General features: G+C 42.0%; 5 protein-coding genes across 10 annotated transcripts; 1 reads left to right on the plus strand and 4 right to left on the minus strand.

The window, feature by feature from the left end:
• Positions 1-20: 20 nt before the first annotated feature.
• Positions 21-2,656, minus strand: LOC131264318 (uncharacterized). The gene has a single exon (XM_058266614.1). The coding sequence runs from the start codon at positions 2,435-2,437 to the stop codon at positions 1,139-1,141; it is 1,299 nt and encodes a 432-aa protein (XP_058122597.1). The 5' UTR covers positions 2,438-2,656; the 3' UTR covers positions 21-1,138.
• A 1,427-nt stretch (positions 2,657-4,083) lies between these two features.
• On the plus strand, positions 4,084-5,366 carry LOC131264334 (PRA1 family protein 3). 2 transcript variants are annotated; one of them, XM_058266634.1, is made up of 3 exons: positions 4,084-4,196; positions 4,361-4,828; positions 4,918-5,364. In XM_058266634.1, exons 2-3 carry the CDS (start codon positions 4,393-4,395, stop codon positions 5,052-5,054), a joined length of 573 nt encoding a protein of 190 aa, XP_058122617.1. In that variant the 5' UTR covers positions 4,084-4,196; positions 4,361-4,392; the 3' UTR covers positions 5,055-5,364. The 2 variants fall into 2 exon arrangements, with proteins under 2 accessions (XP_058122617.1, XP_058122618.1); XM_058266635.1 differs by having other exon boundaries at positions 4,151-4,281; positions 4,918-5,366.
• Positions 5,127-7,280, minus strand: LOC131264319 (NSFL1 cofactor p47). Its single transcript, XM_058266615.1, has 3 exons — positions 7,026-7,280; positions 6,818-6,954; positions 5,127-6,746 (listed from the first exon to the last, which is right to left on the minus strand). Exons 1-3 carry the CDS (start codon positions 7,125-7,127, stop codon positions 5,813-5,815), a joined length of 1,173 nt encoding a protein of 390 aa, XP_058122598.1. The 5' UTR covers positions 7,128-7,280; the 3' UTR covers positions 5,127-5,812.
• Positions 7,281-7,656: 376 nt separating this feature from the next.
• Positions 7,657-8,327, minus strand: LOC131264343 (nucleoside diphosphate kinase 6). The gene is made up of 3 exons (XM_058266646.1): positions 8,078-8,327; positions 7,860-8,020; positions 7,657-7,795 (listed from the first exon to the last, which is right to left on the minus strand). Exons 1-3 carry the CDS (start codon positions 8,275-8,277, stop codon positions 7,749-7,751), a joined length of 408 nt encoding a protein of 135 aa, XP_058122629.1. The 5' UTR covers positions 8,278-8,327; the 3' UTR covers positions 7,657-7,748.
• A 202-nt stretch (positions 8,328-8,529) lies between these two features.
• On the minus strand, positions 8,530-18,617 carry LOC131264312 (aldehyde dehydrogenase family 3 member B1). Of its 5 annotated transcripts, none has more exons than XM_058266608.1 (10): positions 18,503-18,617; positions 14,468-14,511; positions 14,315-14,373; positions 13,530-13,932; positions 12,421-12,815; positions 12,128-12,325; positions 11,654-11,769; positions 9,905-10,040; positions 9,659-9,809; positions 8,530-9,067 (listed from the first exon to the last, which is right to left on the minus strand). In XM_058266608.1, the coding sequence occupies exons 2-10, from the start codon at positions 14,480-14,482 to the stop codon at positions 9,056-9,058; spliced, it is 1,485 nt and encodes a 494-aa protein (XP_058122591.1). In that variant the 5' UTR covers positions 14,483-14,511; positions 18,503-18,617; the 3' UTR covers positions 8,530-9,055. The 5 variants fall into 5 exon arrangements, with proteins under 5 accessions (XP_058122591.1, XP_058122588.1, XP_058122590.1 ...); XM_058266605.1 differs by lacking the exons at positions 8,530-9,067; positions 11,654-11,769 and adding exons at positions 9,352-9,548; positions 11,172-11,287; XM_058266607.1 differs by lacking the exons at positions 8,530-9,067; positions 18,503-18,617 and adding exons at positions 9,359-9,548; positions 17,786-17,804.
• Positions 18,618-19,632: the final 1,015 nt, after the last annotated feature.

Below are 19,632 nucleotides of genomic sequence, written 5' to 3' on the forward strand. Positions count from 1 at the left end.
AAACCAACCCAATCCCGAAATCCCATGTCAATGGAAAAAAACATTCTTTTATTTTTCGATATACTACATCCCAAGACCGTACATACTTGGGTATCATAACATACATTAGTATCATATATCAGGATATGCATTAGTTACAAAGGATTTGTAACAAATGGTATAAGCTGATGGATTTCTGAACGAAATGGTAATGTGATAAATAATAATGTAATTACATTTCGGTAGCAATTTATGAACACAATCTGAGTTATTTGATTCTCGTCACTCGATATCGCTGTACATTGGTAGTTTTTTTTTTGTTAAATATTTACATCTTTAAAACATTTTACCATTTGGGCATCATTAAGGATTCATTTCTTTGGACAAATTAGATGTCTACTTAATATAGGTACACGCAGCAAACGACAAATGCACATTATTTTCGCAGTAATTTAACCAGAAATCCTTACTTTATTCTCAATCGTTTTATATGTTTGCAGAACTTGAATGTTAAAAATTGTATTGCATTGATATTGTTCGGATGGCGCTGCTAGATGGATTACCTTTATTTTCGAAGAAGAAATTTGATTGAGTAATTATTGTTTCATAGTATCGTTAAAATCTGTACCGCTCGCGATTCACCTTGTCCTACATTAGTGCCTAGATGGCTTACAACCTACATCTTTTTGCTTGGAGATTCTTTTGCTTATCTAACCATGGGAGTCTTCCATGTGTTGAGCAGTTCCAAATGAACCGACTTCTACCTAAAAATAAACTAATGGGGCAATGGCTTAACCAACAGGGAGAGATTGAGTTTTTAAAGAGTTGAATTATATTGGAGTATAATATTATTGATAAATTCCTCCCTATTGTGTTTCGTATGTGATGCTTTGGCTGAAGCTATGGTTCTTCTGACTTCTGAGAAAGTGACGCAGGACTTGAAAAGGACTTACTTGAAACCAATGAAAATTCTTCAGCATGGATACCGAGGTTACGTACGGGTTTCTGCTTGTGCATGCAAGAACTTTATTTTTGAGCGAGTAGTTTTCACTTTTTATTTTGACGCATTTCAACCATGCTTCAAAAGCTGCCATTGAAAACTAGATACATATCACTGCCGCTTCTCAGTTTCCTTCATTCGTCAACCCTTTTGGCCTGCTTATCGGAAAATAAGTTTATTCAACTCTCGCCCCACATCTGTGACGTACTGTAGAAAATCGGCCTGTAGGCTCGTGGTCCAATCGTGAAGGTTCGTCTTGCTGTTACATGCTCCTCCGTATCGATGAACAAAGATCATATTTCGGTCGACATCCAATGCTTTCACGAAATCAGGTGTCCCAGCCGTGCGGTTGTAATCCTGTGGCTTGTGGATGTAGAATGGTCGGTCGTACGGGGTACCTAGGTGCGAATCCACATCGTACAGGAGATTATCCGAGAAAATCTTTTTCCTCTTATCTATGCACACCGATCTGGTACCCAGTGTAAAGCGGGACACATCGCTCGACACTTTCCAGGCATATTTAAGAAACTTGTTGTTCACTCGCAACCGAGAGCTGGGGTACAGATATTCATTGATCGCACCGATGAAGGTGAGCTTGGCCGCGTTGTAGTTACGCATCAAACAGTCCATCTCGATCAAAAGCCTGTTCTGCTGTTTTTCCGCCAAATCGAACGGGAAATTATACGGCAGAATGTTAATCTTGATGCCGTGATTGTACAGGAGCGAAGTGGTGGCCCCGTTCAGCGCGTTACTGTTGTAGACAAGGAAATCCTCTACGCCGACTATCTGATGGTGCAAAAAGTATTGAAGCACTGCCGATGGCATCCGGAATTCTTCCTCCAGCTCCAGGTAATCGGTCATATCGACGCATGCAGTCATAGTCATTTTTTGCTGCACCGCGCGACTCTCGAGCACCCGCAACGGGACATATTTTTTTATGGACCGGGTGGTATCGGTGAAAATGATTTCCGTCGGTTGGCCAAAGTCCCTGCCCACCTTGCACAGCAGCTTGTACACCGTAAATACCTCGCCGTTGGGGCTCTTAACCGAGCCTGTCGGATGCTCTAGCCGTATGAAATGTAGCTTCCCGGTGACGACATCGCTAGTGCCGTGCTGTATCTGACATTTGAAATTCACGACCGCGTGCTCCAGTCCGACGGCGATGCTGATGACCGTGCCGCCGGCAGCCAGCTCGTTTTTCTGCCAGAACGACGAGTACACGTAGAAACCTTCGCCGATGCGCTGCCAGGCTGGGAGTGGGCTGTCGAAGTCGTACGGCGAACTGTGCAACCGGCTGCTATTGTCTATGCGAATCAAGCTGGCCGCATCGTTGCGCCCGAATATGTTCACCACCTCGAGCACATACTTGAGCCGGTTGTTTTCGCTCTTATACACAAGCAGTATCACAACACACGATATGGATAGCAGCACCAGCGCTAGCTGTTGATATTTACGCATTGCGGTAAAGTGCAATAGACGATGCGTACCGCACCGCCTGCTTCGAGGCCTTCGATTGTTACTCGTCGTTGCTACGGTGGAATCAATGACGGAGTTATTCTTTCCTTCGCCGAGTCTACGCTCTGCAACTTAACAAACGAAATCAGCGAAACCCTGCACTGAACATTAAGTAAAATGCGTGGTGCACTTCATCGGAATTTTGCAGTCTTCGTTTGCAAGTGCCGAACAGGGAAATGTATTTTTGTTTTGGTTTTTCACACTGCATGCCATTTATGGGTTGACAGATTACTAGCGAGTAGACACATACAGTCAGCCGCAAAATTGAGCATCCACCTAAACGAGCGTTGATTTGTCTTTTATAACTCTGACAAACATTGGCCTAATTTAATTTTTTAAACGTATTATTATTAAGTTAAATTTGAACGGCCAGGCCGTATTAATGATTGTTCAGCATTCTTGCTTGTCTTACTCGGTTATGAAGTGCCTGAATTTAGAGTCAGCCGGCCTCGGTCAATACAAATGAGGAGATTTTTGTTCGCGGTGAGAAATTTTGGTAAAAGAGTAAATGAGGCCCCGGCCGCCATGTTTTCGATCGTGGCTACACCTCTTGTGGACGTTTAAACTGAATGTATGCAATTGGTGATACATTAATTCGTTAAATTCAACCTACGAGTATTTGAACCGTAGTTTGTACCGTTAATTTCGGCTACGCAATCAACCTACGGGTGCGGTATGAGGGGGGCCCACGGGCCCCCCTTATTTCTTAAAACTATAACAAACTCTCTTTTTCGGTAGACCTAGCGCAGTCCGCTCGCTGCGCTCGCTGCGGGCGCGTCGCCGTTTCCAAATCATTTCTGCGGCTAAATTCATTGTTTTATGCTGTCCATCATGTGTGGTATAGTTTACTTACTAGTAACATAACATGTAAAAGTATATTAACCCGCATTCAACCCCCACTGCGTGATTAGTTTAAACCGTTATGTTCTTTTAAGCGAACCGTTAGCGATCAAATATTCGAAAAGAATGCATGCGTCGCGCTTTGCATAGCTTCAGGCGCTTAATGTGAACCAGTATGAAGAGGAGAATCTAGCCCGGGGCCCCATTTACTCTTTTACCGAAGTTTTTTAGAAAAACCGTTTGAAATGGGTACGCGTTACCCAAATCTGCATTGTTTTAAAATTTTTTTTTATAAAAATACAGGATAGACAATTTTTACGTTTAACGTGTAAATAAACAATTTTTTCGTTTCAAAAGTAATTTCTTTAAATTTAAATTTAAAAAACTGCATGGTTTCCTTGAGTTATGATAGATAAACCCATTTTTTTGTGTATGCTCAATTTTGCGGCCGGCTGTATTCCCACCAACAGGAAATCCAGGAAAAACCAGCCTAATGATGTATTTTTTTTTTGCAGTAAAACTCACAGCATTTTGGATGATTACACATTACCGATACTTTTCCATCCTGATCAGTTCGTAATTTTCTTGTCGACTTTTCGTATTGGAAACCTGATTTCGTCGGACAAATCGCAGTGAAACTACTAAATTAAATTTCATTGAACTTATTGCGCATATTTGACATCATCATGTTTACAAAAATGACCTCATCGCAACTGTCAAAACACTTTTTCGCGGAGTCCGATGTGTCACACGAACAGCAAAATCGACCAACCCAACCATCATCATCCCGAGAATAGGAAGCAAGAAGAAGTTGGCATCTTTTTTGTACAATTTGCCTGCGATTGAAAATATTCTTTGATAGGTGAGTGAACAGTCATCATCCTGTGGGCCTTTTTCCGTCATACGAGGGAGATATTTTTAGCCGACTTCATTCGCACTGGCGATAAGTACGGACTGCAAAGCCAGGTGTATTGTTGGCAGCTCCACTGCAAGAACCTAAAAGCCTTCTTCAACTTTATTTCACAGTTCCACGGTGGAAAAAACTCAACAAACTGAACATGACGACTACACAAGGACCTGGCACGCTGGACAATCTGCATCTAGCACCGCTTCGGTCTTTAAGCGATTTCCTGTTGGAATCTGCCCGTTTTCAATTGCCCAACTTTCAGGACTTTGAAAAGTGGGGAAATCGAGTGGTGAACAACCTGCTTTACTACCAAACGAACTATTTCGTCATGACCGTCACCTTGTTTCTGCTCTTCGGACTCCTCCACCCGATGAAGGTCCTGCTCGGATTGACAATTATCGGCGTACTGGGGTACGTTTTTGTGCGCTTCTTTGCCCAAGATGCGCGTCGCTCCGTCGGAGCCGATCCAAACCAACAGCCAAACAAGTGGGCTATTCTGGCCGGAACCGTACTTGGCGGCTACATGGTCCTCTACCTGTTCGATTCCGTACTCATCGTCGCGCTCGCCGTGTTGCTTCCGTTCTCATGTAAGAAACAAAAAAAACACATACTTTACGACGATCAATTTTATCATCAAGGAACCATTAACAATATGAACCCTCTTCCCCCCCAACAGTGACCTTTGTGCATGCATCGCTACGACTAAGAAACATTAAGAACAAAATCACAAATGCGGTAGAGATCGTGGGCGTGAAGCAGTCGCCGATGGGACAGTTTCTCGAAGCAATGGGATTGATGCCAACGGCATTTTAAGCAGCTAGAATCTACTTCATTATACCGGAGACTACAATGATCCATACTAACATTTTTTCCGCTAATAGCAACTCAGCTAAACGAAAAGTTTTGTTTCACATTACGCACGAAGCAACTATGATCGTGCAGCTTAATTTGAATTTTTATGTGTTTAATATTCATTCATGATTCAGTCAAAATCATGCCATAGCGACTAAGAAAAGAATGCTACGTCCGTTTGTAAATCTTCTGCTAGTCAATGATCCAAGTGTTGATGATATTTCCCTTTCAAATTATATAATAAAGAGTGAATTAGAACAGTGAAAGTAAGACAAATATAATTGTAGAGGCCTCGTTTTGTAATAGTAATACTAGTGAACAACCATACAAATCTTTAAGTATTGGTTTGCGGTATAAGCCGAACGGAAATAAGTCGATTGTTAATCACCGATTAATATATATATTTCCAAGTTCAGCAACGATACATATTTTCCACCAGGGTTTATCACAATTGTCTCTCAAACACCAGGCAAATGAGCCATTTTTAAGGATTATGAACCTGCGGAAATCGACGTGCGTTCGTGTGCACCGATCGATGCTTTCGAGGGAGTGAAAGTATAAAATATTGAATTCATTCATAAATCGAAAATCCATAAACCTAAAGAAACTCCTTCCACTGAACTGGAGCGTTCTAAATATTATTCCCAACAGGCACCCGGTTCCCACAGGCTTTGTAGCTTGTAACGGAAAGCGTGCCTTCGCCAGCCTCCTCTAATCGACTATTTCAAGCGCTGCATGATGGCTGCATTCAGCAGACCGGCATCCTTTAACGTTTGCATACCATCGCTGAGCTCCTTGCTCGGGAACGTTGTCAGAAGAGCAAAGTTTTGTGCGGCATACTGCGGTCGAGCCGTCAGGATATACTGCCGTACCTGATCGACGGTATGTGACTGGTTGAAGCGTGCCGATAATCGACTTCCGTCAGCCAAACGAATCTGCAGAGCCGTCGTCGGTTGGGAACCGTCCAGCGCTAGCTCCTCGGCGGCACGTTTTTCATTTTCTTCATTGTTTTTTCCATCGGCATTAGAGTCGATGTTTGTGTTGCTCCCACTACTACCACTGGTCGTTGCCATGGGCGGTACCGGACTACCGAGCGTTTGTCCCGCTCCACCGAACGCCTTGAACGGTTTACCGCGCTTCACGTACTCCTCGTGCCGATTGTCCTTCAGATCAACCCGGAACATTGTCTGTCCCTTGGAACGTAGCTCCTCCGGAATCTCACCCCGGGTGATTGACTCGAAGAATTCTCTGTTTGCCGGGTCATCGTACAGACGCAGCTCTCCGTCATTGATAACGAATCCCTGGCGCCACAGGGTGAGCGTTACTATCTCTAGATTTTGAGCCCCGGCCCCAGAGCGAGATCCACGGGCCGCCACCTCCTGATGGTCGTCCTCGGTTTGGCCGAGCCGATAGCCTGTACCGGCATACAGAGAACAGCTGGAGCCACCACTTTCGTCCGAAGGATCGAATGTTTCCAGATTACCCTGCTGGGCCGAGCGGAAAATTTCCGATACGTAATCCTTTATCGGATTTTTTCTCGGAGGACCCAGCACCTGCTGTCCGGAACGTTCCGAACCTCCAGCGTAGAACGCTTGGCCTTGCTCCTCCTCGTCCTCCGAGGAGGATGAATTCAATGTGTGGAGCGTAGCAATGCTAGAATGTAACAACAAAGTTGAAGTTAATGTAAGACAGGATTACCACTAAAATAAAGTACTGCTGCTTACTTTGATTGTGGCTTTGGTGCTTTCTTTGTCTTCGTCTTTTCCGCTCTAGCAAACTGGATGGATGATGGTTCAGCAGGCGGATTTTCGTCGTCTGAAACGTCCGCGTTTTCATTCTCATAGAAGTTGCACAATGCTACCTAGGAAACGGTACGCGGAACGTTCAACATTACAGTCTCGTTCGCTTATGCTGCAATGCTTCACATCCTACCTGCAACTCATTGTTGGCGGCGTCCATAAAGAACTTGGCTCTTTCCTCCGATGCGCCGGTTATCTGTGAAAACTGCTTTACTTGATCCTGATTGCCGGACATCTTCCTTTTCGGTTGGTGGTTGTATAGTTTTTGTAATCACAGCTAAAACAATCGACGCAAAATGTTTCAGCCACGCAGAAGGGAGCCTATAATTCAATCACGCAATTTAGGAAGAATATTCTACAACGAGCGACACAAACTTGGCAATGACAGGCAATGTTGACCCGAGTAGTGACGATCGGAGAGATGCATTGTCGGAGTCGGATTGAATGAGTTTCCTCGATCCCCACAGAGAGCTCTTTGCTCGTCCAAGTGTTCTACGAATAACGTTCCAATAACAACTTTATAGATAATCTTCGTTGAAAATATGCTCCTGATTTTCGGAAGCATCCTTAAATGAAAGGATTGGTTCCATTATCGGATCGTAGTTTAAAAACTTTGATCCCTCATGGAACGTCAATTTCCACCACTAGTATACATGACGTTTGATAGGCTTATCGTGAACCAAGATGCGGTGAAACGTAGGTGAGTTCATACGTTTTTTTAATTTAAAGTTTCATTGCACAGATTCTCATCATTGGTAATACCAGGCGTATGATAATTATTTTAGATTATTTTATCGTTTATTTTAGCTTATACATTAGACAACATAGAAATATAAAAACTTGCTAGGGAATACCTTCAATTGAAGAAAAATTCACTCTCCTTTGCAACCGATTGTTCCGAATCTGAAATTTGAATAACATGAGTTTTCACGATGCAGCTAGAAGAGTATTTTGTGTAACTACAAACCAGAACCATGTGCAGCATTTCTGGTGTCCGAAATGCCGAAATGACTGCGAATACACTCCGGATGTGAATAAACTGCTTTCAACACTTTCGTAGGACCCATTATGTCCCTCCACCGCTGAATTGCATTTTCCCCGGATAGGAGGACAATTTCAGAAGGGCCACTAAAAAGGAAACTCAATGAAACAGCACGAACGATAGGGAAATTGGGCGTCACTAACCTGCTCATGAGAGAAACCAGACGACGAAAGAAGAACTTGTGCCGGTGTTCTTCATAAAACTGTTCCGCTTCATCTCTGGACAGTCGCATTCGTTTACTCGCCACCACTTTCAACCCATTGGTAACGAAAGCTTGCTGGATCGATTCGTATGCGATTGGATTTTTTAGGCAGTGGGGCTTTAAAATGGCCAAAGTTATCATTTTGGCAATTCTTTGTTAATGTTTCCCGGCACTGGTCACTAGCGGTCTGTTTTGTAAACACTTTTTTCTCGCTATCTGGTGATGACATAACTGGCATTTGACATTTGTCCAGAAAAATGCATTCTTGTCCTCACTTGAGAACTCACAAGATTTACAGCAACCAAGATGGATTAGGTGTCAAATTCAGATAACTATTCATATCTCCACGCAATATTATAATTGTTCTGGTAAATAAAAGATCAGTACTGCTTATTCATGAATCACCAAAATGTTTATTGCATATTACCATCAATGAAACGTTCCAAAACGATGCATTTTTACCTGTACTTTACGAGGATGTCTGATCGAGGATTTCTCGATTGTTTTAAAACTTATATCCTAGCAAAAAATTAGGTCATGCTGGTCTATTTCGTAACGTGCACTTTCGTATTACAGCTATCACCTGTTAAAAACATGACACTTTTTTCCTAATCTTGTTTGTCTTTAATAAATCTATTTTTTATCCTTCATCTTCTCATCACCAAACCCAGATACCGGCTGGAAGAGGTGCAGGAAAAAGCCCATCACATTTGTGTCGAAATGAAATAATGTTCTTAAAACTTAGTTTAAAAAAGTGAACAAAACACGACTATTGCTGCGCCACCACGTGCGCTATTTTCTGGGTGTACCGATCCACTTCTTTCCCGTTCACTCTAGTTATTCCTTGGTTGTATCAGGAATAATTAACGCTTCTTACAAACTTTGTAGTCTTGCTGCAGTGCCTGCATTTTAGTGAGGTTTAGTCGTCATCCTGAAAATAGGGAATAAAATGAGAACTGTTAGTACTCTCATAACAACTTGGGAAGTGACATTCAATCAAAATTAATTCGCTTATGATACGAAACTATTTTTTTAAAAACCTTCCCACATTGCAAGAGCATTTCGATCAAAATGGAGCTACAGTTGAAACTACACACTTAATCGTGTGTTTGTTAAACAATTTTCAACATAACTGACATGTGTGTACACATTGATGGTAATCTTTTCCTTTCAAAATGACTATGATACTTCTTTAAAATTATTTCAAAAGCACTTATTTTCCGATATACATAAAAAACGAAAGCCATCCATTTCATCAAAGATCAGCTAATACTGTATGCATCTTTTTATTGATATATACGACAAACAAGCTGCAACACTTTTCTTATGCCATGCTTCCGATCTTGTACCCATCACCATATGTTTTCTCTTGCTTATGCCCTTTAAACGTTCCAGGATCACTTTAAACGTTTCTGAAAGAGTGGAGTTACAAATAAAGCGGACATGGGAAAGTCGTAAGTTTAATGATGAGCAAAACGTAGTGCAGTTGATATGCCTGCAAATAAGCAAGTACTACATTTACCTTGAGGATAGTGCTCACTAGGAGAGTCGATGCAACGCCGATGCCGAACATCAGTAGATATGGCAAAAAGGCAGTGTTAATTCCCTGACGCTTCTTCAGCAGGGTGCTCAGGAAGGACAGCTTACTTTCCGAGTACGGTGGATACCGGGAGCTGAGGAGAGGATAGACAGAAAATCAATATAATGCATTGACCGAAGCAGTAACCTTATGCAAGATAGCAATTGTTCGCAGAAAAAAAAAACTTACGCGGCCAGTTTCTCACCGATCGGATTAAAGTCCTTCGTCAGGCAGGACTTTTTGTGTACGAACGTGTCGAACGAGTATTTGCCGTGATAGGAACCCATGCCGCTTGGCCCAACACCACCGAACGGCAATGATTCAACTGGAAGAAGAGGTTTGCATGAGCAAGTTTGAAACAAGGAAGTAATTTTGTTTGGGAATATTTTTCTAAACAAACTAAAACATTTTTTTGGTGCATTAGACTAATAGGTTAAAAACTGTTTTTGACCAAATTGAAATTGTATTGTTATGCAATGAATTTTACTGCCAATCTATTCTGTATAATCTAAAATATTTACATTCTATGGTTAAGGGTCAGTGAAAACTATGTTGAAAGCTACGCTGAAAGTTTTTCTTTCTTTTTTTAAGTTCAAGTTTTTTCGTCATAGTTCTTTGAAGAAATTGACCATTCGATCATCGCACAGCACATGGTAGAACATCATGCAAAAAGATAAAAAAAGATTCGATACCTGCTAAGTGTGTCATCGTATCATTAATGCAAATGCCACCACTGGAAGTATGTTCAATAATTTTGGCACGATCCGCCTCGTGCTCGCTAAAGATGTAAAGAGCCAGTGGTTTATCCCTGTTGGATGGTTCATTTGAGGCGTTTTTTAATTGAAATAAACAGAACTTTACTCAACAACAGAAATGTAATAGTGAACCCAAATCAGTGAATGCTAGGACACAATGGTAACAACAATGACCAAAAGCATGATAAAAGTATCGGTAAACGGAACAAGACACTTAAAACAAAACCGTATTGAAAAATGTAATGCCATTCTCGTATTACTTTGAAGTTCTTCGAATTGGGGTTTTTTTAGAAAGAGGATTTATCATCTATTTTACGTTAACATCTAACCTGCAAAATGGGTCAAAGCATCGTTTACGCAAATGCCACCACTCGAGGTGTTTACTATGATAGCATCACGGTCCTGTTCATTTTGAATAAAAATGTACAAACATAATGGTTTGTCTCTGCAAATTGAAAGAAAAGATGTAAGATTTAAAACGATAAGGTCTTTCAATATCGATGATGATGACTGCATGAAAAATGCATAAAAAAGAAGGAAGGTACTCGAACGATACTAGAAAATTCTAAGGATCAGGAAATAAATTACTTTATCGCACTCAAGCATGAAACCTTTAAGCGTACTTTTCTTGTGTTTGGTGTAAGGGTTAGTGTGTATGTATTGTATAAAATCGCATTAATTTTAATTTAACACTAGCTAACCTGCACAGTGCATGAGGGTATCGTTAACGCAAACACCTCCGCTGGTGGTATTTTCTAAAAGCGTACGTCTATCCGACTTGTTCTCACTAAAGATGTACAGGCAGAGCGGTTTATCGCTAGCGTAATACGTAATCCCAAAACCAGAAAAAACAGAAGGCAAACCACATACGATCAGCTTGGTTATGGTTGAAGGTATTTTTAAAAAGGCGAGAAAGATATAATGTGAAATACAACAAAGTTTCTGAAAACAAATATAAAAAATAGGTTAACAACCATCACCATATCCCCGGGCTATGGAACTGGGAAAACGATCAAAATACCAACACCGACCGAAAATCTAAAACATGATTCTAGTATTTGTGTACGAAGATAATAATCTAACCGTCACCAATCGAATAAGTCTAATTAGGCCAAATATAGACATATTTCTAATCGTTTTAAAGAATTTAAATGATTTGAAAAAAGGCCTTGGGCCTTCTTACCGGCATACTGCATGATCGTATCGTTCAGGCACATACTGCCCGATCGAGTACCGTTTACGAAAAGTTCTTGAATTTTGGTGTCTAGCGTGAAAATGTACATGACAAGGGGCGGTGATCTATGCGGCGCGAACAAATGTGACGGAAGAATTCGCCCCAGGTGGACAATTTTGGCGGGTTCGGCGAAGAATGTGGCATGTGTTTAAGGGAAAACGGTTGGCGATGGTGTGGTCGATGAGATGCACAGCGACACAATTTTACGGAATGTACGGAAACATGATGATGGCGAAATAGCCCCGCCGTTGCACGTCCAATCGGAAGACATGGTTTGGTGGTTGAAAACAAACAAATAAAAGACAATCAATTTACATGCAAATGGGAAAATCAATACAGTAAATGTGATGAAAATGCGGTCCCAGCGTCGTTGTCGTCGATTGCATTTACTGCATTTTCATTCCACACGGAAGTACACAATACCTGGAGTTGATAAACTTAATAGCATCGTAAGCATTGTCCACGTTTAAGATGGGCAGGATAGGTCCAAAGATTTCGTCCTGCATCACCGGATCGGTGGACTTCACATCGACCAAGATCGTCGGCGCAATGTAGCGATCTTGCAGATCTGTTTCGCCACCAATCGCCACATTAGCACCCTTCAGTAGTGATGTAAGTCGTCTGGTTTATAAAGAAGAACGTTGTGAAGGAATGTTAGTGTCTTACTACATTGCCACATAGTGCCACCTTTCTTGCACTATGGGGTCCATACTCACTGAAAGTGGTTCTGGTTAATGATGCGGCACAAATCGGGACTGTCTTTCGGGTTTGCACCGTACCACTCATTCAGCACCTTGCGGGCCTCTTCGAGGAACTGCTTCTGTACCTGCTTGCTGCACAGCACATAGTCGGGCGCTATGCACGTCTGGCCAGCGTTGATAAACTTGCCCCACAAGATGCGCCGCGTTGCGACGGCAATGTTCGCCGTACCGTCCAGATAGCATGGACTCTTGCCGCCGAGCTCTAGTGTACAGGGAGTCAGGTTTTCGCTGCACGCCTGGTGGATGATTTTACCCACCCGACCCGAACCGGTGTAGAACACATAGTCGAACTTTTCCTTCAGCAACTCGGACGTTTCCTTCGGTCCACCCGTCACCACGCGATAGCAGTCCTAAAAGGGACGGAGAAGAAAGAAACGAGAAACACCGCTCATCACAACATGTAACGACGCAATACTACGTGCGAGTGGAATGTTGTTAATTTCGCGTGCGTGAGGAAATATTGGACGAACGGGTCAGCCTTAAAAGGCGTCGAGGAAAAAACCATTCGACCAGATTGGTCAACACCAGTTAAAGCCAAAACGGACAGAAAAAGCTGCAATGCATTCATTGCAAAAAACCTATACTAAGCCGATCATGAACATTCAAGCAAAAGAAAGTTCTGTATATCGTAATCATCCTTCAATCATTGCGAAAAAAAAGTATGAAACAAAAAAAATATGTTCAATCAAGGAAACCATGCCAAGTGATGGCAACACATACACAGTTGCAATTTACCAACACTGACTAACAATTGATAATAAATTCCCGGTGGTAACTATTTGTAAACTGAACTGATAATTTAAGACTCTATAACTCATTCATAGGCTAAGCTTCTGAAGAAAATGGATACACAATTTTACAGCAGTATTTTAATTCATTTTTTTTAATTTTGGGTCTTCGCGCCCAACAGTGTGTAATGGTTGTGTCCATTTTTCATGTCACAATAATCGATTGAAATAAGCATACGAAAGCCACCTACAGCAATAAACTAATACACCTTCTTCGAATGGTGTGTTTTTGCAAAGTTTAAAAATCACGCGAAGGATCGGTAGTCGGTTACTTACCGCGTCCAAATACTTTGGCAGCATTTCGGCAATGAATTTCGCCGACGCAGGGGCCACCTCGCTCGGTTTAATGACGACGCAGTTTCCGGCGGCTATGGCCGCTGCCACCGGCACCAGCGTAAGCTGCAACGGATAGTTCCAGGCACCGATGACCAGCACTACACCGAACGGGTCCTTGTAGATGTACACGCCGTCCATCATGTTGACCAGGCTTTTGTCCGGCTTCTCCGGCTTCACCCAGTCGCGCAGGTTGTACAGCGTGTTGCGCAGGTCATTCAGGATGAACTCGATCTCCAGCAGGTGCGCTTCCTGTTTGTGCTTTCGCAGATCCGAGGCCAAAACATTCGCCATTTCGGCGGTGTTTTCCTCGTAGCATCGCTGCAGCGCTTGGAGCTGTTTGATCCTGTCAAGAGATATGAATTTTAAACAATTGCACTGGTATGAGCACCAGCATTTACACTATAACACTATATTTTCAAGCTTTTTGTCCATTTGTTTGCAAGTCATCGTCTTAATTACCTTTATTTAATGTGCAAATGAAAACCATCTTCATACGCGAATCAAGATTATGCATACACTCATGTGCTCTTATCCGAAAAATGACCAGTAAGCAACAACTTTAAAGTTTTTTTCCTCAATCTTAAAAAGTGTTTGAGTGCCAATCTATTCGCCAGTGGGAGCATGAATACATGAATCTGAGTGGGGGTACAGTAGGAGGGGTGTTGGGCGAAGTTTGACTAATCATAACGCGCACGTTGTTCATGAAACCCGCCACACAGACCTACCTGAACTCCACGTTTCGTGTCTTGCCACTGTTGAATGAAGCTCGCAGCTGTTGAACAACCTACGGGTGAGATTGCGAGACGAAAGGGGACATTAGTAAAGATCAAATGTGGTGGCAGCATCCACCGCGCACTGAAATTTTATGGAGTACGTACGTCTGAGTAACTCATGTTGGAATAATTCCGCACGGCGGTTGTATCTGCAAAGAAGAATTAGTTAAAAACAATCAATTTCCGTACCGATATGCCCTATGGCCGTGCAAACAAAAAACCAGTTCCAAGAGTTACAACACAACCAATGTTTCCCCCGCAGTGGGGGGTTCATTGAGGAACGCGATTTGTATCCCGGGACACGCAGCATCGACGTGCGAAAGACAGAAAATCGATTTGTGCGTTGTGCAACGTCGAAAGCAGTTACTGTTGGAACATGAAAATAAGTAGGCACGTCTTAGCAATATTGACCCTTTTTCATAATGAACATCTAGCTTCATTATACGAAGTTCTTACTTCTAAGTTTCTACCGAAGGAATCACAAAGCTATGAGATTAGTTGTTAGCAACACAACCGAGTTAAGTTAAATAAAAACCAATAACACAACACTCTGCTTTGGGATAGCGATGTTGCTGGGATGTACACATTTTCACTGCAAATCAAAACAGTAAATACGATACAGCACCGGTTGATATTCGTGGCATAAAAGGATGAATCTTTAGCGTGCCAGTACCTTCTACTGCTGCTGCTTCCAAACAACAACCGGACGAGAAGCGAATCTTCCTAACAGTCTGTTGGAGACCTCCTTTTCCACTTTCGATACCCTAGTTTCGTACCGGGGTTTGTTTTGTTTGAAATGTCAAAACAACCTGGACCTGGTTTATTGGACGGTTCGCGCTCCGACGGAACGCACACAGAGAACATTGCGGCTTTGAAGATAGAAAAAAACAACGGCAAACAACACAGGTAGCGACGCTAATTTGTCCAATAAACACTTACACAAAACTGGGGGATGCTGCATTACAAGATACAAACGATTTTTTTAGCAACTGTGTCCACATGTAGCCACTACACATGTAGCATTCACCGGGACGCTGTTTCGGCAGTGTTGTCCTTTGAAATACTTTAGTAACGTTCCGTAACGGTTACTCTCTGTAAGCCGTTATCAAACTATTCTCACGTGCTTTATCCCATTTAAGCTGGCCTTACTATTTTCAACACTTTTCCGGAACAATGTGATGTACTAGCAAAAGTAGGATGAAATTTGGTTAACCGGAGGTAGGTGCTGCACCACGAGCCTCTACGGAGATGCGAAACGTAGATTTGTCTACGGAAGATCACTTATCCCCTCCCTCCCCCTACCCCTCTGGTTAATAAAAAAAAAGAAAGGGGTTTAAGCGCATGATGAGGCAAAATTTTGGTAATCTCTCCTCACAACTTCACCCCACTCTGCCGGAGTCGATACGGTAGACAGAAGAAGGAGGATGTATGTACATTTAAGTACCTGGCGCATTAATCTGTGGTGTGTTGGGTAACCCGAGCTCATAACACTACCCCCACAGCGAATACAATCGGTACCAGGCATACGCTTCTCATTATTAACATCCTGCAATTAATATATTGGTAGTGGTAAGCATAAACCCAGGAATTTCAACAATAATCGACGGAAAATTTGTTCTGTTAAAAAAAGGTTAAATCTGGTGCCGTAATCCATAACCATTGCTGCGACTTCATTCGCAAATGTATCCAAGGGTCATACACACTCGCGTCATCTTCTAAAGGCGGCGGCTTTGCATGAGCATACGCTAAATGACACTGAACGTCGCAATGCCATGATGGTGTAGATTTTTGACTACTAATTAGTTTTCTATTTTTTACACATCGCTGATCAGGACCGTGCCTGGTTTGGATACCCCCGTGGCTTTTCGGTGACTTTCTATAATATCACGCGTGTGCATCATTAACGAAACTTTTCAGCACTGAGGCGAAAGTTTCTTAGGTTTTAAACATAAGCAAATGGAAGGTAGTATTTTAAAGAAATATATTTCATGTAGTGTGTTAGCGAGTCACGTATCGTGAATAGTTTGAAGTAGATTCTATTTTGTCTCCTCTCAAGCCCAAGAAAAAATCATACAAACACAACAACAAAAATGGCAAATGCAAACATAAAGGTGCTTAGTCATGCTTCTTCCTTTGGTAGCAAACAAAAACAGGAATAACGATCGGTACTTTGCGTTACATTAATGGGTACAAAGTACAACAAAGTTCACCCAGAATGATGAACTTTATTAGGATGAAACAGATTATCATTTCCCTGCAAACATTTGAACATTCTATTGAAAAGAAAAACTGAGACCAATTTCAGTTTAGTGTACAACGGCAAGTCACATATGACAAGTGCAGCTAATTGCAAAAAGGGCATGCGTATTCGTTGCAAATAAATGTGCATAAAGTGCCGGTTCCAATGGCCAATAAAACCTGTTTCGCGACGGACCAGTTTTGAAATTACTGCCTTTGCTTGGCTTGTTCGAGAACACAGCAAGAAGTGTTATATACGTATTCATTCTCTCCGTTTTACTCTACGCCAAAGGTCGATGTTTCATCGCCATCTACTGATAACGAGAGTATGGTCTTAGTTGCCGGTGTTCCGTATGTTTTCTGTTAACAAGTTCTGTAAATTCGTTGAAATTCGTATTGTAATCAAAGAGTAAACATTTATCTACTTATTATCGGAAAAGGAAAAAAGAAAGCATATTCGATTGCATTTTGATCTTTTGATGATGAATGAATCTTTGCTCCACAATCCTAGGTATAGGCGATCCGAGTAAATAGAGTTTTAATTGCTAACTGCTTAAAATGTCTTTCAAAAAAACGTTGCATTGTAGAACACGTATTGCTGGCTGAAATTTGACCAAGCTCGTAAAACAGCTTTGGCACGATGAGTAGACCGATTTTCTTTCATCGGAATCGTCACTGGAGTCCACAGGTCACAGGTCCCATCGGTGCGATACTTTATCGGGTATGGTTTCTTTTTTGAAGTGAAAAACAACACTTATCCATGTTCAGTCGGCTAAGGAGCTTTGTATCACGGTTATCAGCGATTAATGAGAATAAAAGATAGGATTTAAACGAAATGTTACTAAGCCGCAAGATAAGATAAACAATTGCACTTCCATGCAATGACAAGCATAACACGCGAAGCAAACGAAAAACGGTGACCATTCTTTTAAACCGAAGGTCAACCGTTGGCTTTCGTTTTTTATTTCGGATGGTCCACTTGTTTTGGTACTTCATTCATACGCGTTCTTCAACGTAATGATTAGTCCCGTTACACTACCCCATTCGATTGCAACTTCGTTCAAGGAGAAGGACGGACCACGGTCAAAGTTCTTCACGAAGCCAACGAAAAAAAAACTGCTTCCACATTAAATTCACCCCAAAAAATCACAAACGTATTTACGATCGCCACTCAAACACACTTACAAGTGCAGTACCACACGTCCTTCAAGAGAAAAACGAATCGAACGGATCGAGCCAAATAGAAAAAGAGCGAGGCGGGAGTGAATTTATGTATTGTAATCGATGACAGCACTTTTCCTCGCTTCATGCACCGGCATGGTCATCATCCGGGGGCCGTCCTGTTCTCGCAAACGTGGCAAATACCGAGGCACTGTTGTCGAACTTTGCTTTCCTTCGATTGCTGGAGTCGAAAACTGAAAGTAAGTGCGCAAGTACGCCCTAGTACGGCGGTACGCAGGTTACTTAATCTCCACACACATGCTCGCTGGCCCCAAGCACTGCTGTTGTTCAATGCTATACTCACTGTATATGAACCGGTCTTTGCTCATAAAGACGTTCCTTTGACGGTTTATTTTATTGCATCAAAAGGTGCACAGTTACCCGCCAACAAAGCTGGCCAGTAGGCGTGTGGTTATATGCGGCGTTATAACATTTAAGAAAAGTCAGATAAATAGCTTCCTTTGTAAACTACTGGAACTATCTGTAGATTTCGTTAATCAGTACATGACATCACAAATGAGCACAAACTGTGCATACACGTACGACACGTATCAAACGGTGATTACAGTAACTGAACAACACACAACGGGCGGGTATGGACAAATTGAAGCATACATGGGGAGCCCCACCACAGAGTTGACGATGAGGCAGAAGCCACCCCGAATGTGTAGATTAACTAACCTCAAGCGACAAATTAAAAAAACACTCTCACACGCACACACAGGGACACGGGAAGTCACGAAGAAACCTCTGGGATGCACGTCACGCTGTTACAACGCTTCTGCTTCTGTTCCAGTGAACGCCCGGAAAGAGACTGACCGCGGTTCCGCGCCGGGAGTGAAATGAAAAACCGTAACCGATTTCGTCGAACAGGGCGCACACCACACGGCGTACTTGCGTATACAGCCAAACGATTGAAGCGCGTGTACGGACAAAGTACGCGACCCGCGCAATTGTACTCATACGCCGTGCGCAATTAGTATGAGTGTAGCACAGAGCAAGAAGACAATTGTACAGAAAGAGAGTGCAGCACGACCAGCAAAAGATCTTTTACTTGGCGTTGGAGCCCCCTGCCTTCCTGTCGAATATTGTGTGGATGAACATATGGCGGCGATTGAGGGTTTGGTTCAAGCTTGCGCAACAATATGGTTCCGAGATCAGTGTGCCAGCACGCGGGAAGAAAGCAAACAAAGCGGAGGGCGAACATTCTACCAAACAGCGATAACTGGAACACAAAAAAATATTGGCAATGGTTTCCTTGAATGATTAACTGTAAAGTAATATATTCTTGCAGAGAAATCCATTTTACGGTATGCACTAACATCGGTTGGTGGTGGTTTTAAACCAAACTTTACTTTCACTACTTCTTTAAAGTTTTACTTTATTCGTAATCGAGCAGCTCGTCACCAATATTAATAAATTATTAAAGAAACTAATTGCGTTTTTTTATCTTGATCAATTTTACGCTTATACAACTACGGGACCTCAGATGGTTACTCCATTGTTTATTCCAATTTGAATATTTTTCATTGCACTTTAGCACTTTTCAAACCCAGAAAAATTACAGTACTTAAAATAAAATTAGAGTATTTACAACATTATACTCGTTAAGAAAAATATACGTATGAGAAAACAGTCCCATTTCATACAAAATCACCGATGGATCAATTGGACGTGTAACAATATTTTTGAATGTTTTGAAGCCTTTTAAATATAAGGCAATTAACTCGATAAAAAACGTGATAATTGAGTTTGTATCAAAACCCAGAACGATTGTGGACGGTAGATAGATAAACACGTTTTTGGTTGGA

Source organism: Anopheles coustani, chromosome 2 (assembly GCF_943734705.1).
Source record: "Anopheles coustani chromosome 2, idAnoCousDA_361_x.2, whole genome shotgun sequence".
NCBI classification, from domain to species: Eukaryota; Metazoa; Arthropoda; class Insecta; order Diptera; family Culicidae; genus Anopheles; species Anopheles coustani.